At 39.5% G+C, this 20,632-nt stretch overlaps 2 protein-coding genes across 3 annotated transcripts; one reads left to right on the top strand and one right to left on the bottom strand.

Annotated features, from left to right (window-relative positions):
- The first annotated feature begins 2,311 nt into the window (after positions 1–2,311).
- Positions 2,312–8,034, top strand: slc24a5 (solute carrier family 24 member 5). Of its 2 annotated transcripts, none has more exons than XM_079339493.1 (9): positions 2,312–2,520; positions 2,867–3,046; positions 3,892–3,975; positions 4,219–4,322; positions 4,470–4,570; positions 5,310–5,590; positions 5,710–5,916; positions 7,091–7,192; positions 7,322–8,034. In XM_079339493.1, the coding sequence occupies exons 1-9, from the start codon at positions 2,364–2,366 to the stop codon at positions 7,642–7,644; spliced, it is 1,539 nt and encodes a 512-aa protein (XP_079195619.1). In that variant the 5' UTR covers positions 2,312–2,363; the 3' UTR covers positions 7,645–8,034. The 2 variants fall into 2 exon arrangements, with proteins under 2 accessions (XP_079195619.1, XP_079195618.1); XM_079339492.1 differs by having other exon boundaries at positions 5,707–5,916.
- Positions 8,035–8,531: 497 nt separating this feature from the next.
- Positions 8,532–17,236, bottom strand: myef2 (myelin expression factor 2). Its single transcript, XM_079340278.1, has 17 exons — positions 16,999–17,236; positions 15,757–15,959; positions 14,955–15,007; positions 13,980–13,987; positions 13,794–13,887; positions 13,323–13,514; positions 12,937–13,090; positions 12,795–12,844; positions 12,660–12,720; positions 12,296–12,397; positions 11,405–11,449; positions 11,226–11,321; positions 11,032–11,127; positions 10,775–10,834; positions 9,428–9,612; positions 9,043–9,094; positions 8,532–8,914 (listed from the first exon to the last, which is right to left on the bottom strand). The coding sequence occupies exons 1-17, from the start codon at positions 17,127–17,129 to the stop codon at positions 8,751–8,753; spliced, it is 1,746 nt and encodes a 581-aa protein (XP_079196404.1). The 5' UTR covers positions 17,130–17,236; the 3' UTR covers positions 8,532–8,750.
- Positions 17,237–20,632: the final 3,396 nt, after the last annotated feature.

Raw genomic sequence — 20,632 nt, 5'->3', positions numbered from 1 at the left:
CCAACACAGAAACCAAAGCACAGTGGCCGCTGTAGAATGTGCCATTCAATAATTTATCTCAGTGGGACAAAAAACGGTCAATAAAACACTTCCTGATATGCAGCTTTATGCAGCTTTTAACATGAACAATGGTGCGGCCATGATCCTGACATTCCTGAAACTCAAACATACCAGACATAGTAGGAGGTGAAACTATATTTAAGTTTATATTAACTTTATATTGAATACATAAGATGATTTTAAGTGAAAGAAAGAAACACTTTAGACCATAATTATTGGTGGGAAATTAGCAGCTACAGTTTTAAACCAGGCTCAAGGAATTTCTTCTTCAACACTGACATCTACTGGTCAGATAAGGATATGTTAAAAAATCACACAAATGATTGACACCCCTGGTATAAAGCCTGCAGTCACATCTTATGTGGACCAAAAGCCTTGAATACAAATAGATAAATAAGACTATATAACCACATAATAAGGAAAATGCTTGATGATGATCCTGGTTTTGCCAAAGATTTCAGACTCCTAAAGACCAATGTAGCTTTGCTAAATGATTCACGTTGGGTCGAGCAATGAGTAAGGTCTTTCATCTGCTTTTTTGTAAAGTGTCTTGAGATACCATTTGTAAAGAATTGGCACTGTAAAAAATACAGATTTTTTTTATCTGTGCCATGAATGATGTTAACACACTGTTATAATAGTCTTTGATGTAAAAAAAAAAAAAAAAAGTACATCATGACTCTTGTGCTCAGAAAAGTCAGATAACCTATCTTGTAACACCATAGTTACACCACACGGGGACGCAATTTGCTCACTACTGTGACCTAACAAGAAAAACACTGATGTGTTTTCAAAATGATCCATCACAACAATAGTATCAAAGTGCAGAAATATTTGGCTGACCTGCTTGGATTATCAGTGAAATCTTAATGCAAAGCCGAATTAACAGGTAATCTTCAGGTAACCACACTGTGTAAGCATTCCTATTTAGCCCAACACATGCAGACTTCATTTGAACGCAAAAAAACAGTGTAACACAAAGTAAGCAGAGAAACTTACCAATAGTTCCGCAGGTATATTTCTGCTTTGGAGACACTGCTTCGGGTTTCCTGTCTGAGATAGCCTACTGCTTGTTTTGAAGTGCCCACATGTTCGTTGGTTCTTGGGATTTGGGGAACTTGGGGCATGTCCAAGCAAGTCCGAGGACACCCCGTCGCTCCTCCAACACGCACACACACACACACACACACACACACACACACACACACACACACACACACACTTTTTCTGTCACACAAGACTCCACTTTTTTTGGAGTTAGGCGACATATTAAATATAATTTTTTGTCTTACTCATTTTAGGAGCCAACTGTTTCGATTAGGCCTATGAATGATTAATTGATAATTGATTCATGTTTAAGATGCAGGAGCGAGTCTTCGGTCCCCAGGTTATACTACAATTATTATCTTGTGCTATAACTAATAACTTTTTTTTGTTTACTTCTTTATTTAATCTATTTAGATTTTTAGGACTAGTTTTCATTAGCCTACAACAAAATAAAGCAAATGTTGGACCCAATATGTTTTTCTAAACAAAGGAAAGTTTGTGGTGATCAACTGATGCATTCATAGATCAACATATAAAAGAATGGTTTTTTTAGTTTCCCCTTGTTCTTTGTGCTATACAGTCCTTTTTATTCACAGCTTTATTTTGTGAAGGTTTTCTTTTTGAAATGATTCTTATATGAATGTTGATGATTTTATGAATATGTAGAAACATACTTTTTAATTCTACACTAATATACTGTAGATTTCTTTTTGATTGTTGTATTGAAATTGCTATAAGCAATCCACTCCTCCTTGACACACACACATACACAGACACACACACACACATAGACACACACACACACACACACACACACACATGCACCTCCCCCAGGCATAATTCCCTTACATGATACTGCATAATGTTAATAAATATTTACAAACATGTGACTTAAGTGTATGATTCTTTTCGCAGAAGGTGAACAACTAATGAGTTGAAAAGATGTGAAAGAACGGTGTTAAGATGGTTTTATGCTTTGTTACACCCCAAACGTGCTTCAGGCTGGAGTCTGTTCTAGTCGGCTGGAATGCCTACCAACTCGTGATCCCCCACACTTAGTAGCGCCAGCCCTTAAAAGATGCTTTCTCCCCCCTATAATCTCTTTATTTGGGTCTTGTAGTCGTAGAGTAGTGTTAGATGCAGCGGTTACAAGCAGCTTTAGCTCAACTTAAATCTTTGCAAACTTGTAAGACTTAAAGCGACATATGACTCCTGGGGATATTTGATCATTTCACTTTTTATTGACTGAAGTGACCATGAGTAAGACTGCAGTGCTGCAGAAAAAGAGGAGAAAAGATTTTATACCTTACTTTTTAGGATTTGTAATATTTTTGTATTGCACAGTTCATCTTGTATCATTTACAGCAAAAACAGCTCAGGAAAGCCACCCAGCCAGGGTGCGAAGGGATGTTGGTAAGACAATGAGATGTTTTAAAAATGTGTGTGTTTCATTTAGAATCTTTATGACGTTGTTAATCTCCCTTTATATTCAGAGAGATTTTGGATTCTATTGATTGCCTTTTGATTCAATGGACTGTGTTTGAGAGGTAGTCAGATTTTTTTTACATAGTGTGAGTAATCAATTGTGGCTCATCAGCTGTGACAGTGTTTGCTCAGCTAACTCTCATGTCTTATTGGCATGAAATACCATGAAACTACTTTGAAGAGATTATGAGGCCGACTCTGTTCAGTGCTCCAGAATAGTCTGGTTGTTTCAGGGTTTAACAAAGATATGTTTGTGTGTGTCTTTCTTTTTCAGAGAACGAGACAGAGTGCATCGCACCGCAGACCACCGAGTTTCCTGAAGGCTTCTTCACTCTGCAGGAGAGGAAGGATGGAGGCCTCGTCATCTATTTTATACTTATTTTCTACATGCTTCTGGCTGTGGCGATAGTCTGCGATGACTACTTTCTGCCATCTTTAGAAGTGATCAGTGACCGTGAGTGACATGAAACATTTTGTTTGTACAGTGTCTGCATGTGTGTAATGACGTGAGGGGAATCATCCCATCGTCATATGAAGAATATATAATAATTTATTGAGGTGTGTGGGAACATTTCAAATTTACAGCCTGATAATCATCATTTTGGAAAACTGTGTTGTAAAAGGGATTTTGAAGTGATACCACAGCAGCAGCACCTGATGTTAAAGTTTTGACAAACTTCAAATGATATGGCTGCACCGATGAATGACTCTAGAGACTGACCATTATATGTGTAAAGAATGTAAAACTTAATAAGTCCTTTCAGTAAACCTACGTAGCACGTTTGCCTAATTCAAAAGAGCTCAAGTTTGATTTCGTATGTAGAAAAATGACCTCTGTCATAGTGTGGGTGTTGTGTTCCACTTCCTCTGCTTATTAACTCAACGAGGGATACAACTTTTGATTTCTTTCCCCCAAAAAACAATTAATCTGGAGATTATTTCTCGTGAATGAATTCTTTATGCAAAAATCCACAAAATTGTGAAAAACCAATAAAACAAGTTAAAGAGGTTAAAGCCCAAGTAATGTGAACAAACGTCCAACCAGCAGCACAAAAACAAAAAATATATATATTCCACATGTGATATAAAACAGCAAAATCTGAAGTTAAATAAATCACAGAAAGTTAAAACCAGCAAATTCTCAGCATTATTTAAAGTTAAAAATCAGTTGATTTTAATTATGATGAAATGCTATCCTTTACACAGCTCTTCTCTACATATATATATGATTGGTCATTGCTATCAGTGATTTTGTGAAAAATAAATAAAGTGTCATGTCTGGTGTTTCTTGTCTCTCAGGTCTGGGGCTGTCTCAGGATGTAGCAGGAGCCACATTTATGGCAGCAGGGAGTTCTGCACCTGAACTGGTCACTGCCTTTCTGGGTAATAAAACATGAGAATACAAATCCATATTTAACATTCACCTTGTACTGACGAGGATGACTCGAGCATCATCAGCACTGTCAGCGTGTTCCTGCCTAACCTTAACCCCCCTAACTGTAGCATGACCCACATGGGAACCGAAAGTGACTATGACATTTGATGAGGCTAATGTTTCCTCTCTCACTTTAACATTGACCCCGTGCTCAAAGTGTTGATGAACTGTTTTTGTGTTTACTGTGCAAGGTGTGTTTGTGACAAAGGGAGACATTGGGATCAGCACAATCGTCGGCTCAGCGGTCTACAACCTGCTAGGAATCTGTGCTGCATGTGGACTCTTGGCCTCTATGGTACATCCTGACGCACCCTCACACAGTCAACAATCGTACAAAGATTGCCCATAACGAGCAGTACATAAGAGCTAAACTGGGTCAGGGTGAAAGAATTGTTGTGTATATTGTGTTTCACAAGCTGTGAAACTGTTCTTCATTTAACAGGCAGGCCGACTCAGCTGCTGGCCCCTGTTCAGGGACTGCCTGGCATACAGCATCAGTGTTGCTGCTGTTATTGCCATCATCTGTGATAACAAGGTTTACTGGTGAGTGGATGTTTGCATTTGGCTGTAAAGACGGTCCCATTAAGCAGTCGGGTGTCTTGTGACAATGAGGAAAAAGAACGTTAAATGGATCACAAACAATTTACAGTACAGTTCAATAACACACTGATATCTTTTATAACTCTGACAGTGCAGAGTGATACAAGTCTCACATCATAAACGCAGTAATTTCAGCATCAATAAAGATTTCCAATTGTTGTATTTTGGTGAAAGCCAACTAAAATAAGTTATTTGGATCGGGACATGGAGTAAGGTAAAGACATTACATTTTAAAAAAAAGATAAGAAATTAAGACACCAAACTGTTGTGCAATAAGACATCGCTAAATATCAGTCTTGTCATTAAACAGGGCAACAGAAAAAACCCCATTTAAGATTATAAAACAGGAACATTTAGAATAACTGAAGTTATCACAATCACAATAACAATAATGCTACACACCGGACATAAGTTACATTTATTATGACTTTGCCTTTGACTGTGATTATAAAGCCCTCTTCAGAAGCTTGTTCAGATGGTATCACATGACAAAGGTCCTGTACTTGGTGCACCTGTTGTCAACAGAGCAAGCTCCGTTCTTGAAAGTAGGCCATGGGATTATGGTTAAATCTCCATCACTGGTTAGGGTCAGTGGGAGCTTGGTTTTTGACTATTAACCACTTCTACTTGTACTTGTAGTTCGAAAGTTAACTTGAAAGTGTGTTCTGTGGGTTCTTTACAGGTATGATGCTGCCTGTCTCTTGATGGTCTATGTCCTCTACATTGTGGTCCTGTGCTTCGACCTGAACATCAGCGAGTTTGTCCTGAGGAAAATCAGCCCGTGCTGCACCTGTGTGGCCAGAGAACCTGCTAAGACTGAGGTACAGCCACTGATGGGCTGGAACGATGACACCCATCTCAGAGTGCACAGTCGCTCCAGGACTGACAGCGGGATCTTCCAGGACGACTCAGGATACTCTCACCTGTCCCTCAGCCTGCACGGCCTCAACGAGATTCCTGAAGGTAAAACAACTTTTTGTTTGTTTGTTTTAAGCATTTGAACATGACATGTCCACCTGTACCAAGACAAAGACAACGATTATATTTTAATTCTTTAAGTGTTTCTTCTGTCATCTCAGCAGAGCACAAAAGTGTGTTTTCAATGCCGGAGAGCGACTTGAAACGCATCCTCTGGGTTCTGTCTCTGCCAATCATCACCCTGCTCTTCCTCACGATCCCTGACTGCAGGAGGAGGTTCTGGAATAAATGGTTCATGATAACTTTCCTCATGTCCGCTGTCTGGATTTCAGGGTTCACTTACATCCTGGTGTGGATGGTCACCGTCGTCGGTAAGATCATTATCACCACTTTGTATAAAACCTTTGCTTTTTCTGGGCCGCTTAGTAGCAGGTGTAAATCAGCCCATCACTCGTCGGTTACAGAGCCGCAGGGGATCACAAGAGTTTCAAGCTTGTGAGAAAATGGTCTCATTTGCAGAGTAGAATCACATGTTGGTCTGCTGGCTAATTCTTGAGATGCCATTGTCCCGCAAAGTTAAGAGGGGAGGGGGGGGGGGGGCATGTGCCTAACTAGCCACAGCAGGATTACAGTGCGTTTCACCCCGAAGGATACACGATCATGTGAGCCCTACGTGTGAGTACAAAACTATCCACAGGCACGGGTTCAAAAGACGCTCTATCCCCATCACACTCAGACACATGAAACTGACCTAGGAGCAGGCTCAAAAGGGCAGCTCCATCATGTGACGGAGTCAGGTCTACTGAAGCATAAAGGGATTATTATACCGTAGTCTTCAGATGGGCTCACATGGGAGAAAAATGTAGTGTTATGAAAGTGGAGGCATGGGACCGAGCAGGTACGAGGCATCCATTCAGAATGTGAAGGAGAATGTTTTGCTGCTGCTCCGCATTAGGCAGGAGTGGGATGATCCACTGGAAGCTCAAACTATTTGGTTAATACTCGGGTACCAGTGGAGATTTAGATTACTGAAAGTAAATGTTCCCACAATGGCGCCCAATTAGCTTCATTGCCAACGATGAGGACAAATGCTCATATCGTTGACCTTTTTTTTTTTTTACTCCTTTAGGGATTGTACTGTGACATGAAAGAGGTTACTTTAAGAAATTATACATGAATAGCTTTTGACTCTTTCGGACACCTCCAGACTAAAGGGGAATTCTTTCACCAGCATTTAAAGCAGGAAAAACTCTTCATGTAACAGAAAATTGAAATCAAGTGTAGTAAACATGAAACGTGTTCTCTCTCTGCTAAACTTATTTTACTAGTTAGAGGCTTATGGAAATTTCCTGAGGTTGGTAGGATTCTGCTGAGGGACTTGTGTCTTATGACCTCATTATTTCTCCAATCCGCACTACTGCCCTGCCTCCAGTGGTTTATTTATTAACCCTTTAACTGCTGTTTAAATCAGCTGCTGCTCATTTGTTAGGGGTTACTGGAGGATGGGGTATTCTGACGTTTATGGTTGGTACTCTGTTTGAACAGGCGAGACCCTTGGCATTCCTGATACAGTGATGGGACTCACCTTGCTTGCTGCCGGAACAAGTATACCTGACACTGTGGCCAGTGTGATGGTGGCCAGAGAAGGTAAACACCTTAAACACAGTTTAAGGCCCAGCAAAACGAATCAACTCCTAAGTACATTTTCACCTTTGTGATAATCATGACTTTGATTTTCAATTCATCCGTGGTGTTAACATGTTTACTTGTCATCAGGTAAAGCTGACATGGCCATGTCCAACATTGTGGGCTCTAATGTGTTCGACATGCTGTGCCTGGGCCTGCCCTGGTTCATCAAGACAGTCTTTGTGGACACCGTCAACCCTGTAGATGTCAACAGCAACGGGCTGGTCTTCATCTCCTGCACGCTCCTCCTGTCCATCGTCTTCCTGTTCGCAGCCGTTCATATTAATGGATGGAAGTTGGATTGGAAATTGGGATTAGTTTGTCTTTTCTGCTACGTCCTCTTTGCCACTCTGTCCATCCTCTATGAGCTGGGGATTATTGGGAATAATCCTATAAAACTGTGCGGTGACTGAGATTTGACCTTCCCAGAACCGGAGCCATTTTCTTGGAAACCGTTAACATTCCATAACCACAAGAAAAATGTTAAAGTATATAAATCTTGATATTGTCGAGACAAGGAAGCATGATCCCATGATAGTTTGCTGTAAAGACTTGTGCTGGTCACATCTCATGAAGAGGATGATCTTTATAAGAGGAAATGTACCAAAGATCATTCGCTTGTGTGTGCCTGTGAGATCCTGACTGGACTGATCATAAAACGAAGACCAGCGATCAATGCTGAGATGTCTTCTGTCTTACTCAAGACCCATAAACAGAAACTGTGCCGCCTCAGGAGTGACCACAGTGGTCAAATAAATCTAGAACTGACAACACAGAGTTAAGTAATAAAGGTGTTAACTATTCTCATTTGGCCTTGTCCTTCTTTTTGAGTCAGTGGGAGAGTTTAGACAAAAAGGCATCAATCTACAACCTCTGATAAGCTTTTATGAGCATCTTATTGCCTGTGAGGAGGGAAACGGAAAGAGCCACACATCGTAAACAAAAAAAACTTTCCACTTGGTTCTTCTTCAGTTAAAAAAAAAATCCTCTTTTTTTCCCTTTTTACAGCCAACTGCAGAGCTCAGATTAAATCAGTTTAATCAAAAGTGACAAATTCACAACATGTGGGCGATGAACAGCTTCCTGTGATAACTGTTAGAGAGCAGGCCTGATCAAAGTTCACTTTGTTTTCATTCTTCTTATTACTGCCTTTGTGATTACGTGGAACTCCCCACATCATGAGACCACTGTACGGCAGTGTGAAGCAACAATTCTTAATAGATCAACATCTCAGGATGAGTTCACACAATGTGCTGCACAACTGCAAGAGTTCAATAATCCAAGAAGAATTTACAACCACCAGGTTTAAAAATTAAAAAGTTTATTTGTTCAAATAAACTGCCTAACAAATTAAAAAGGGGTTTACAAAACAAAGAGCTATGTAGTTTGTATAAACGAAAAAAAAATGAAACAGTGGACACACGGAGATATGAAGTAATTGTGTTTTTAAAACAAAACAAAAGATCATCATCAAGAGGGCTGAATGTGGAAGTGTGTTAGCATGATTACTACAAAAACTCTAGGCGTTGCGATCAATGCGAACATCCACCTCTCGGCCATTGATCTTGGTTCCATTCATCATCCTGCAGGCTTTGTCGGCACTCTCGGGAGAGTCAAACCTCACTGTTCCACAGCCCTTGGACTTCCCATTCTCCATCTTGATCTCTGCGAACATTACCTGGCCTGCGGGAGAAAGGAAACGGGAAAAACTGATGCAATCTGAGGAGCGCTGTGCAAAATGGTTTGTGAGCAAAAGAAAGAAAATCACACGTTCAAGAATCACTTTATATCAGAGTTAATAACAGACATACCGCAGTGACTGAACTTCTCCTTCAGCTTCTGCCAGGTCAGATCATAGGACAGCTGCAACACAAAACATGGACATGAATTAAGTCTTTAGTCAAAATGATCATCTGGATGAAACGGTAATGAAATGAAAAGTGTATGAAAGAATAAACAAATCTTTTTTTTAAATAAAGTAAAGGTCCAGTTAATCCCTCCACACAAGTCAATCATAAGATCCTCATTTCCAGCATCAATATACCACAGCATGGGGTGTGTCCTATTAAACCTCAATTAATACAAAGGCATCAATGCAGAGGAAACCGATTTATCAATGAAATTCAGGAAGGAATTTAAGATGGCACTTCTCATATAAAACATTATATAATGTTTGAACAGACTTTTCACACTTACATTTCGCACAAAGATCTGACAGCCAGCTTTGGACCCGGAGCCTCTGTCCAACATGCCCCCGCCCATGTGGCCCGGTCCACCGCCACCGTAGCCACCGAAGCCACGGTTCATGTCCATCCCTGACATGCCCATACGGTCAAAGTTGGAGCCCATCCGGTCCATTGACATGTTTCCCATTCCACTGCCTGCAAATAAAGCAGCACAGACTTAGAGGGCGGCATGGAGAGGGGTCTGCACTCATTCTACATATCCAGACTGTCCAACACTTCACAGGATCACTGTTTCTATTTTACACATGTGTTGTCATCAGTTGAGTACGATGACATGTGACAGGGTGTGCATAAACACTGTAAAATGGTAATCATCATCATAAATCATGTGCGAGTGATCATAAGGTCATTGAGCAGACTTTGGATCTGACCGAGGTTGATGAATAAAAAAATACCAAAGACAAAGGTTTCAGAAACACTGATTGTGTACAACCCAAGCATATTTCACTCATGTCAATTCAACAGGAAGGGCCTGATTATTTTTTTTACCGACAGCTGCTATTTTGATTTTTTCATGCAGCAGAGCAAAAGGCAGAAGGCTACCTGGGTTGAATAGTGATCCGATGTTGTGATGAACAGTGATTAATGAATAAACTCTTATCCAATCACATCACTCCTATTGTTGCTGTGAGTGGAAAAATATGCCGGCAAAAAGTCAATGCATGATTGATAAGCTCATTTTCTTTCCTGTTGTTCAGCCGCTGTAAAGCACTTTGAATTGCATGAGGTGCTATATAAATAATGTTGACTTGATTGATAAAACATGCGACTGTCCCGCCTGATGTTTTCATCTGTAACAAATAAGTGTCATGTTTATGATTCAAGTCAAGATCATCAAGTCTCTGTGCTTCTATGACAGTTTATCTTGCAATAAGAGCTCAATGAAAAACTTAACTCTTGGGTGGAGCTTAAGTAGCAACACTATCACTTATGTTATCAATGTAAATAGTATTGATCCTTCTTCAGCACGCATCATAAACCACAGCGACTCTGTTTGATTATGTGACAACAGGGCGGCTTGAAAGATGCTCTTTCCTTATTACCCATCATCTATTTAGTAAAGCATGATAATGACTGTACACATCATGCTTTACTTACACTAATGCCTCCGTCTAATTTATTGACAGTTTAAACCATTAAATGACTATAAAGTTGTGATGGCTATTAACTTTAAATGCTCATAATAAAAAGGGCCTGTCGCTCTGCTACAGATCCGACAGCATGTTAGAAGTACAAAAGCTGCGGTGCATCTTTAAGAGGAGAAGTGATAGATGAAGATTTAGAATAAATCATGTACCTAGTCCAGTTCCCATATGCCCCATGCCACCACTGCTCATGCCTCCACCAAAACCTCCACCTACAGGAAAGATAATGAAGATGAATGAAAGTTAAGTTAGAATTCAACATCTAGTGACAAGCAAATAAGCACTGAGCTTACAAAAAGAAGAGCACAACAACCAACAAAACCAAACCAGAAAGAGTGAGGTGCACTCTGCTCAGTCTGAGGTTTAGTAGGTCAGAACGAGCGCTGTCTGAGGTTAGATGGTCACTTACCCATTCCTCCGAAAGAATCTCCAAATCCTCGGTTCATTGACATGTCACTGTGGCCAAAGTCGCGATCCATTCCCCCCATTCCTGACCGGAACATATCTAAACAAAGAAGAAAAAAACCTTAAACTTAAGATGCTAATAACACAAAGGAGCATTGAAATATTTATAGTATAATCTCTGGATCTTATGAAACTTACCTCCCATCCTTCCAACTGGTGCCATGTCTCTCCCTCCAAAGCCGCCCATGCTGCCCATGTTGTCCATACCCCCATATCCCCCGCTGCCACCCATTCCTGACAACAGACACACAAACTGCTCACATGTTCATTCCTTCCGACAGGCTACAAATGTTTGTTTCCAGAAGGGAAAAACTTACCTCCTCCGAGTCTGTTCATTCCACCTGCACCTTGAACATCCATACCTACGGCAGAAGATGAGGTCAGTCTGGTCGTGTCTATGAACACATCGTGTTTAGAGTGGAGCCTGATTTAGTTTCTCCTCTGATGAACGCTAAACAGTCACAGAGTGTCAGACCTGTCGCTGTGAAATAACCCTGGAACCAAACTGTCACTGTGAATGTACATATATTATTTTATTTAAATGATCATCTACACACACTAAAGTGTAAATAATTTATAGATATCTACCATATGTTCATTTCACCATCCTGTTGCACTACTCACTCCTGCACTATTATCTTATTTAGTCTTGTACATATTAGTCTGTAATTACTTCTTTATATTTTTAGTTAATATTTAATGTTCACATATGTACAGAGAGAGCACAGTCTACTGAAGTTAAATTCCATGTGTGTTAAATATACCTGGTCAATAAAGCCAATTCTGATTTTTCCAAACTCTGAACATATATTACTTAAAAGACACACGGTCAGACACTGAAACATAGCACGCCAAAAAAATCCTGTATTTCAGCTGGAAGGAACTCTGCTGCTCTTATCTCTTTGACCCACATCGAGACGACGGCAGTTTCAAAGGATGAGCCATGAAGTGTCAGCCAAGTCGTAATGACTGAGTGGTTTACACATTACCAGTGTCTGTTGGTTTGTAGGTACATTAAACACAACTGACTTATAATAGTCAACGTTGTTCAATGATTCGACTGTGTGTTGACAAGCTCGCAGAAACGACTCTTTAAGCGCCTAATGGGACATACTGGTTTGCAGCACAGCATGTAAGATATACTCAAAGACATCTAAGTGGGAATTTTCTATCCAAGAATCAGAAAGAATATTTGAGAAGTGTCTGACCTCCAGGCCCCATGGAGCCCATTCCTCCTCCACCACTCAGACGGTTGGCATTTATGGGTTGGCCCCCTGGTCCCAGTCCCATCCCAATGCCACCAAGACCCCCTGCACACAAAAAGGGGTTAGGGTTGTTCCAAGTATGGACAAAAGCAGAAAAGGAGCATACCATATTGAATTGTTCTTCCATCTGATGACTTCTTCAGTATTGCACTGTATCTAAGACACTTTCTGATATTGTGTCGTTTGGGCCTAGAGAGTAACATATCTCTTAAACTGACAAAATGTGACTCAGCCCAATTCACTGAGCTTATCATTATGGATGTGAATGTGGTGTCAAAAACTAACAGGAGGATTACAGTGTACTCACGTGGTAACTGAGGAGACTTCTCTACTTGACGGAAATCATCAGGGGGAAGAGATTTCTCATCCTGTAACAGAAACACACGTAAAAGTCCAGTTTCTTATTCTCTGTAGAAATTAGACACAAGAACGTCCAACATACCATTTTAACGTGCATCTGTCTGTCAAACAGCATCTGTCCATTGAACATGGCTGATTCCTGAATCAAGGAGAAGGTCTCTAGATCATATGTAAATCATTGCTTTGAGAGCTTTTCTACACAAGTGTTAAACTCTGAAGGATACATATGGCCTGCACGGCCTCCAGCGGCTGCTCAAAAGTCACTGTCCCCATGCCGCGACTCTTGCCATCTTTGTCTTCTTTTACATCGGCTCGCTTCACCACACCTGCCATTCCAAACACCTCTTTCAGCTTCTTCCAGCCCACCTTGAAATCGAGCTGTAAAACAAAGTATATGATAAATACCTTGTGGACTTGGAGCGCTTTTCTTATCTCACTACTCAAAGTGCTTTTGCCCGTTTACATCAAGTTTACACATATGACAAAGGCTGCTACGAGAGCAGCCCCACATAGCAGCGGGAGGCCCAAGGACAAACGACTCAAAGCCGAAGTCCCCTCAAGTCCCAACAGATGAACAGTTCAAAACAACTTTTCATTTCTGTGTTCTCACATTGGCTACAAACACTGTGTTTCCCAATCGTCCAGCTTGCAGTGCGAGAATAATGTCATGTGGGATGTTGGGGTTGTTGGTGATGGAGTGAGGGATGTTCATTCCACCAGGCCCCATGTCCTGCCCACGACCTCCCTGTTGACCTCCTCCAATGCGCTGCAACACACGCCGAGCATGTTCTCCATCAGGGTCCTACAACAACAACAAAAAAAGAAAAAACAATACTTTAATGTGCCATCTCAACATATCAAAAGCATCAAGTCGAGTAAATGACTATTATACATTTCACTCAATATTTGCTGTGACACGTTGACTATTTCAACATGTTAGTGTGTGTTTTCCACAACTCTTTCATACTATGCTGCAATGAATGAACACTTACTCCATGTCCAAACACTGCATCCAGTAAATACAGAATTGTCTGCATTGTATGCATTTTAAATGTAACATTTAGCAATAATTTGATCTCACCTCCTTGATGTTGAGTGGCCGTCCACTCAGGTCATGCTTATTCATAGTTTCTATGGCTTTCTTCACAAACTCCTCATCTCTGAACTCAACCACACTGTCAAATGAAGCAAACAGAGATATCTGATGAGCACATGCTCAAACATAAAACACGTCACGTCAAGTTGAACGCTTGAGAGATTTTCTTACCCACAACCCTGCACAACGAGGCCACAGAGGAATCCAGGTAGCACACGTGTCCATAGTGGAGGGAGCAAACAGATTGTAATTAACATTTGGAACAAGCAAAAGAGCATTTTTTTTTTTAAATGAATGTTTTCACATGCTTCTGAAAGTGTACTTTGTGCCTGTCGGACAGTTTTTGCACTGGCTTGCACCAGCACTTTTGGTTGTGTTTAAGTCTATAATTGACATTACTTCAAAGACACATAAGACATTACCTTTATTGCTTTCTTTAACTGTCGACATTTTATACTTTATAATAATAACAAACAAGAAAGATCAACGTTTTCTTCAAATATTTAGCACACATTCATTATTATTATTGCAGTCTCAGTGAAACATTTGAGTGTTTTGAACTGGATATACATTCTAAAGAAGAAATAATAAAGACACTAACATACATATTAAGTACAAGATTAAGGGGTATGTTTTATCAACTTACTTAGTAAAAATGGTGAGGCCCACATTTGTTTCTATACAATGCATGACTTCCATTTAGAATATATAAACATAACAATAAATCATTAGATTATCTTTCAAGGCTGTGTGTTCCTTTGAAGAGAGAGCTGTGCCATATAACAGAATTATAAAAGGTTTGGAGACATGGGGGTTAATCGATAAGACAAATCACACAACCCACATTTCCCTTTGGAAAATGGCCAAACAAACAAACTTTTACACCAATTGAAATAACAACAACAAAAGCAAAATGTACTCTTAGATGAGTTCGTTAGGCTAGTTTTCCAAAAATCAACAGGACATCTCCCTTTCAAATGAATATCAATCATTGGCCATCTATCAGGCTCTAAACACAACCGTCAGTATCTCCAGTTCAGTGACTTAGTAAGACCCAAAGGATCAAAACCTAAGAGAGCACTTGATTGATAAGAGCCTGCTGAGGGCATTTAAAACCTCGTGCAGCAAGTTGGCCACATCACTTACCCTTGACTTTCCTTCTGCATCCTTAAAGAGCTCCACGTATGTAACCTCACCAACTACATGAGACATACAAAAGGAAAAATACCAAAAGAACAAAGGAATTTAAGTCACCAAGTCTTCAAGTCACCGTAGGCCTTGGCAATGCCGCTACAGGTGGAAATGTCCCATTAATGATCAACAGTCAGCCCAGACCAACATCCCACCAGACAACACCATGCCTTTCTGGGCAGTGACTGAGACACCCAAAGGCCAAGGCCAGCGAGAAACACAGCTACATTAAACCTGGGAAATTCAAAAGACTTCGACATGATCAGTTTGTCAACAGAATCCATTCATAGCAGTTGAGAGTTTAACGCTGTCCTTTGACCTTTCAAAAGGCCTCTTTAAACCCCCATAAATCAGAGAGTAAAACATGATAATATTGTCATTCATAGCATCAAAACTTACCAAGCAACAGATCAACAAAATCATTCAACAATCAATTCTACTACTAATTTGAGGTTACATTTTGGAGCTGACAATGCCATAAAAACACGTGACAATGTAACTCAGTTTAACTTCCATTTCTCACAGACATATCAGCCCAAACTAAATTGGTGCCCATCCAAAAATATTTAATTGAAAACTCCAATAACCTAATATCACTCTAAATTGATTTCCTACTATCTGCATGAAAAGCTAACAAACTAATTTAGTACTGCAAGAAGCAAGATGCTCCATCAAAGTAAAAAAATGTCAATAACTTCTAATCAGCTGAAGAGACAGAGAGAAGGGAAGAGACCATCCCCATCACGGGGGACATTACCTTTCTCACGCATTAGATCTTTAATTGCCTGCCACTTCATATCATATGGGATATTGCTGATAAACACCCGGTTCCTTTGAGAACCCTTCTTTTCTCCACCATGTTTGTCTTTGTAGGGATGGAAGCGGCTTCCTCTTCTGTTCCCGGAGTTCTTCTCTTTAGACTCATGCTTTTCTTTGGGAGGATTAGTTTCATCATCATCCCTAAAAACAAACAAGACAAAGAACAGCCAATCTCAAAATCACACCCACACATTAATGTCCATATATCTAAATAGATCAAAAAACAAAATGTCATTATATCAGGTTAACCATCATGTGTCTTTCATATTGGGGATAATATCCCACGTAGAATAGACTGGTAGGCTACGTGAGAGATACTTAAATCACCACAAACTAACAAATAACACAGAATCAATAATTCAATGCAAAAACATTTCTGTATCTTTAGTGTAGCATATATAACAGGTTTTTTGTAAGAGAACAACTGACTTATACCCCTGGTCCTAAAAAACATAGAAACAAATATATACGAAAACTGAACTTTAAACAAGGAAATCCATGAAAATATGCTATAGATTATTAGTCTAAACTATACGTCTTAAAGAATACATGTAAAAATATGTTAATATATTTTCTTTATGAAATGTATCAACACATTTGTCGTACTTGAAATAAAAATACCACTTAATTATCCAAAGTAAGAAATAATCACATTCTGTTTTTAACTTGGCGTTTATTATAGTGAACTGCCATCAGCAGCTAAAGGCTAACGTTATTGTTAGCATTAGCTTCGTTCAGTTAAACGTGCATCCAAGTGAAGTTTAACAGGGTTAGTGATGCTAGAGTACTGTTATTGCCTCCTACTACTAATTTAATTAAATTGTATATTTTGCAGTAGAACATCGTAACGTGTTCACATGAAGACGTAAAATGAGATTCAATAGAGATGATGCTATCGTAAACGTTAGCTAACACTGAGCACAACAGAGATTAGCACCACAGGCTAATCGAGAGCAGCAAAGTACACGTTATGGCAAAATGCACCCAGATGGAAATATGGTTAGGGCATGTGTATTGCTTGCTGTGTTATGTGGGCTTCAAAACCTTTTGAGTATTACAATCAAATGAAATGTTTTCTACGTCAGACAGCAGATAATAGACGCGTCTTAGCTTGACAATGGCTAGCATCACAGGACACCATTTTAGCTGAGCTAGCTAAAGGTTGCAGGTTTTCACTCACGGTTTCACGCCGTTGGGGGTTTCTTCAGATGTCTCTTCGGTTTCGGACTTGACGGATTCATCAATGGTAGATTCATCAATGGTAGATTCCTCTTGAGTTGACTCCTCGTCGAGAATTACAACATCTGCCATGTTAAAGATTATCTTGTTGCCACACACTGCTCACGACCGCTCAGTCTCTACGCAGTTCAAAATGTGCAGTGGGATTTGTGCTTTCAACGCGAGACTTGGGAGATGTTGCTAGGCAGCCGTGATGGACACATAATTGTCCTGAAACAAGTTCACAGTCGCCGAAGTCAATCAGTGTGGAGTAATATAGAGCTGAAAAATAAGAGTTGAAATTGATAGTCAAATGACTAGCCCCCCCAAAAAAACTTGGACCTAGGACCTGCATGAGCCACATCCTGAACACCCAGGACAAGTATCCAGAAATAATGAGAAACCTTTTAATTCCTGAAAGTATTTAACTGATGTTCTTTCAATGAAGGAATATATTACATTTCAACAATACTTTGTTATTTGACCTTCTGCTCAGCAAGTCTGTGAAGATTCCACCTTTTATGCTACACAAACTGTAAATAATTAGAAATAGGGATGTAAAGAAGATTAATCGTCAAATTATGACAGCTAAAACCAGTGTTTAATACCATGCACAGATGTCTACCCAATACATGGTATTGGCATATGCACACTTTAACATCTAAGCCTGCCTCATATCAATCTTTGAAGACAGAAAACGAGCGGTTGCTATAAGTATGCCAAGTTTAAGAATCCAAACGTACGTATCTCATTTTAGGCTACATCTAGCATTAAATAGGCTTTGTCTATTTACAAATTGAGAATTGTATCATTTAGAAACAATTTTTCTTCATATATTCTAAGGAAATAATTTACAGCATTGTACTTTAAAAGCTAAAGATGGATCAATAGATACTTTATTCATCCCCTGGGGGGAAATTTAGACGTGCCCCATAGCTCACACGTTAGAAAAATAGGACAAACTGTGAAAAAAATAAAATAATATTAATTTAAAACAGCATAGATAAACAGATAAAATACTAAAAGTCTCTCTATTATGAAATGCTTTTCATAATGGCATGAATCCCCGCTATGTTATGGGGAGAAACAGGAAACAAGGCAGTGATGTTCCGCCAACGGCTCCAGTCATGAGCTGCTACCATTGGCCTGTGTGTTAAAATCCTAATGGCTTTTGGGACTCAGGATCTCTTTATCTCCCAGTTTACTTTTAGTGATATTAGGCTACAAAAAGCCTAATAAACTTAATCTGAATACTTTAATTTGCTGTGCCTCAGAATCACTATCCAGCAGAGCTTATCTGAAATGTTTTTGACAATGGCTATATTAACTTAGTTGTAAAACTTATAAGGCTGCCCTCTGCATACTAGTGCACACTAAAAAAAAACAGTGCGCCCTCTCTCCTGAAAATGTTCACTTCATTCAGGAATCAATACTATTAAAAAAGCAGGTCAGTTGCTACAGTTTCCAGTTACGACCGCAAATCTGGATGACCTGTTCCATAACAGAAAAGTTAACCTTTAACATGGAGAACAGTACATGTGTTAATATGTAGATGAAAATGGGATCAATAAAAATAAAAGTACATTTCCTTGATGGCTTGTCTTCATCCCACAGATGAACGCAGTACATTTCACGTTAAAAGGGCTTCAATCATTTAGTTATTTTTGAGGCATATTTTTCTAAGAAAATGTGGAACATGGAGTTGAACCTGTGAAGATATTTGTCAGGGACAGTAAGACCTCCTAGTAGTGGTTTCCACGAAAACCCTCCAGAAAATAATATGCACTTATAAAAACGGAAAGAGGTTTGTAATACAAACCAAACAAAGAAACGAAACATCAGACACTTTCATCGTTCTTTTCAAGAAACAATACAGTCAAACAGGACAACCAGATCTAATGAAAATATAAAGTTAATATTGGAGTTTGTGATGAACTCACATTGGCCCAATTTAGCCTTATAGACTGCATATTACTTATTTTATTTATAGCTTTTTTATGTGTGTGTCTGACCTCATAAATATATGAAGGTAGTGTGAACATGTTTACAATCCTTTTTATTTGCTATGTTTGGAACTTCTGCCATATTTCTGTTATGTACACTTTACTGTGCATCATCCCCTAAACTTAATGTACAAACTATATAGAGGTTTATATATATTCTTAATAGTCAGGCTATCATTTTCAGACGCAAATGTAATTTACAATGGACTATAGAAATGTAAATAAGTTTTGGGCTCTAGAAGAATCAGTAATGCTGCAGTCAGTCTAATGTGGAGTCTGAATGAGGTTATTTAAAATCTTTGTACTTCCACTGCATCTGTTTTTGGACTTTCCGATAGTATTATCACAGGAGAGTGTGGTGTACAGCTCATTAATATAGAAGGGGAGTCATTGTTTTATAGAGCTCAGTATTAGCTTTGCTCCTGACCTCTTGTCTGTTGTGAGATAACGGTCTAACTTATCCTTTTGTCCAATGGCTACTGGGGAGTCTATACTTTATGCAACAGGTAAAGACTGACCCAGGTCCAAAGCACAAAGCACAAGGACACCTCGACGCATTAGTAAAAGCACATTAGCTTGTCCTGGCCATTGACAGATATGATAAAGGCAGTTCATAAGCAAATTTCCCAATATTTGTGACATAACTTGGGCCACTGGCTCAGTTGGTACAGTCATCATCTTTCAATCAGATTGTCAAGGGTTCAATCTCCAGCTCCAGCAACAACATGTCCAATGTATGTTTGGGCAAGACACTTAACCCCAAATTGCTCAAGCTGCTTCGTTAGCGGTGTATGAATAGCATTAGTTACTTCTGATGGTTTCAATATATAGAGACCTTTGCCATCAGTGTGTGAATTGTAAAAGTGCTTTGAGTAGTCAGAAGACTGGAAAAGCTTAAGTCCATTTACCAGTTATAACTTGGGTTCATTTTTTTTTATAAACGCTCCAATGACATCCATTTTTACAGCAAATTCATTTGGATTAATATCACAATATCTGCAGTACTATTGTGCTGTGCCCTGATAGTTCTCCATCCTGACCTTGTCTTTCTAATTGACATGAGGCCAGTGAGGTAATGTCTAATAGTTTTATTGGCTGTACACTGTTACACCTCCTCATCCAATTTGCACGAACTGTCCTTGAAATAGATGTGAAATAAAAATGTGCTTATGAGAAGCTGACTCAGTCGATAAATCACTGCAGTGCTGTAGTCTCTTTTTCTTCCCAAATACATCCAAGAATTAATAGCACAGCAGGAGCAGAAATTGCTACTGACCCAAGGAAAAAAAGAAGGAGCGATCAAAAGACACTGCAGAGGCATAAAAAAGTTTCTCGACTCTGAAGTAAAAGTAAATGTGTGGGAGGCAGTCTCATGGCTGTGCTTGGATTCTCTAAGGCTTTTTCTCTGCTGTGTACAACTGGAAAAGAAAAATTGAACTCTCTTCTCTGAGCCATAAATTATTGTACATCAAACGAGTGATAACCATCTCCCTTGTGGCTCAGGTTATCCTTAGATCCGAGCCACTGCACCACTATGACACAAACTGGGTTGCTGATATGAGTTTGTGCTGCATACCAACAAAGGCGATGGCT

Source organism: Symphodus melops (assembly GCF_947650265.1).
Source record: "Symphodus melops genome assembly, chromosome: 3".
Taxonomy (NCBI): Eukaryota; Metazoa; Chordata; class Actinopteri; order Labriformes; family Labridae; genus Symphodus; species Symphodus melops.
The sequence above is the reverse complement of the archived record's forward strand: the minus strand, read 5'-3'. Positions and strand labels throughout refer to the sequence as shown.

What these genes read in the sequence shown, in the direction of transcription:
- myef2 (XM_079340278.1), bottom strand. Translation starts at nt 17,129, where the DNA reads ATGGCAGATGTTGTAATTCTCGACGAGGAGTCAACTCAAGAGGAATCT. An exon ending in GGCCACTCAACATCAAGGAG is followed by an intron (nt 13,515 to 13,793) that starts GTGAGATCAAAT and finishes TTGTTGTTGTAG; the next exon opens with GACCCTGATGGAGAACATGC. An exon ending in ACACAGTGTTTGTAGCCAAT is followed by an intron (nt 13,091 to 13,322) that starts GTGAGAACACAG and finishes TTTGTTTTACAG; the next exon opens with CTCGATTTCAAGGTGGGCTG.
- slc24a5 (XM_079339492.1), top strand. Translation starts at nt 2,364, where the DNA reads ATGAGTAAGACTGCAGTGCTGCAGAAAAAGAGGAGAAAAGATTTTATA. An exon ending in GTGGACTCTTGGCCTCTATG is followed by an intron (nt 4,323 to 4,469) that starts GTACATCCTGAC and finishes TTCATTTAACAG; the next exon opens with GCAGGCCGACTCAGCTGCTG. An exon ending in CCTCAACGAGATTCCTGAAG is followed by an intron (nt 5,591 to 5,706) that starts GTAAAACAACTT and finishes CTGTCATCTCAG; the next exon opens with CAGAGCACAAAAGTGTGTTT.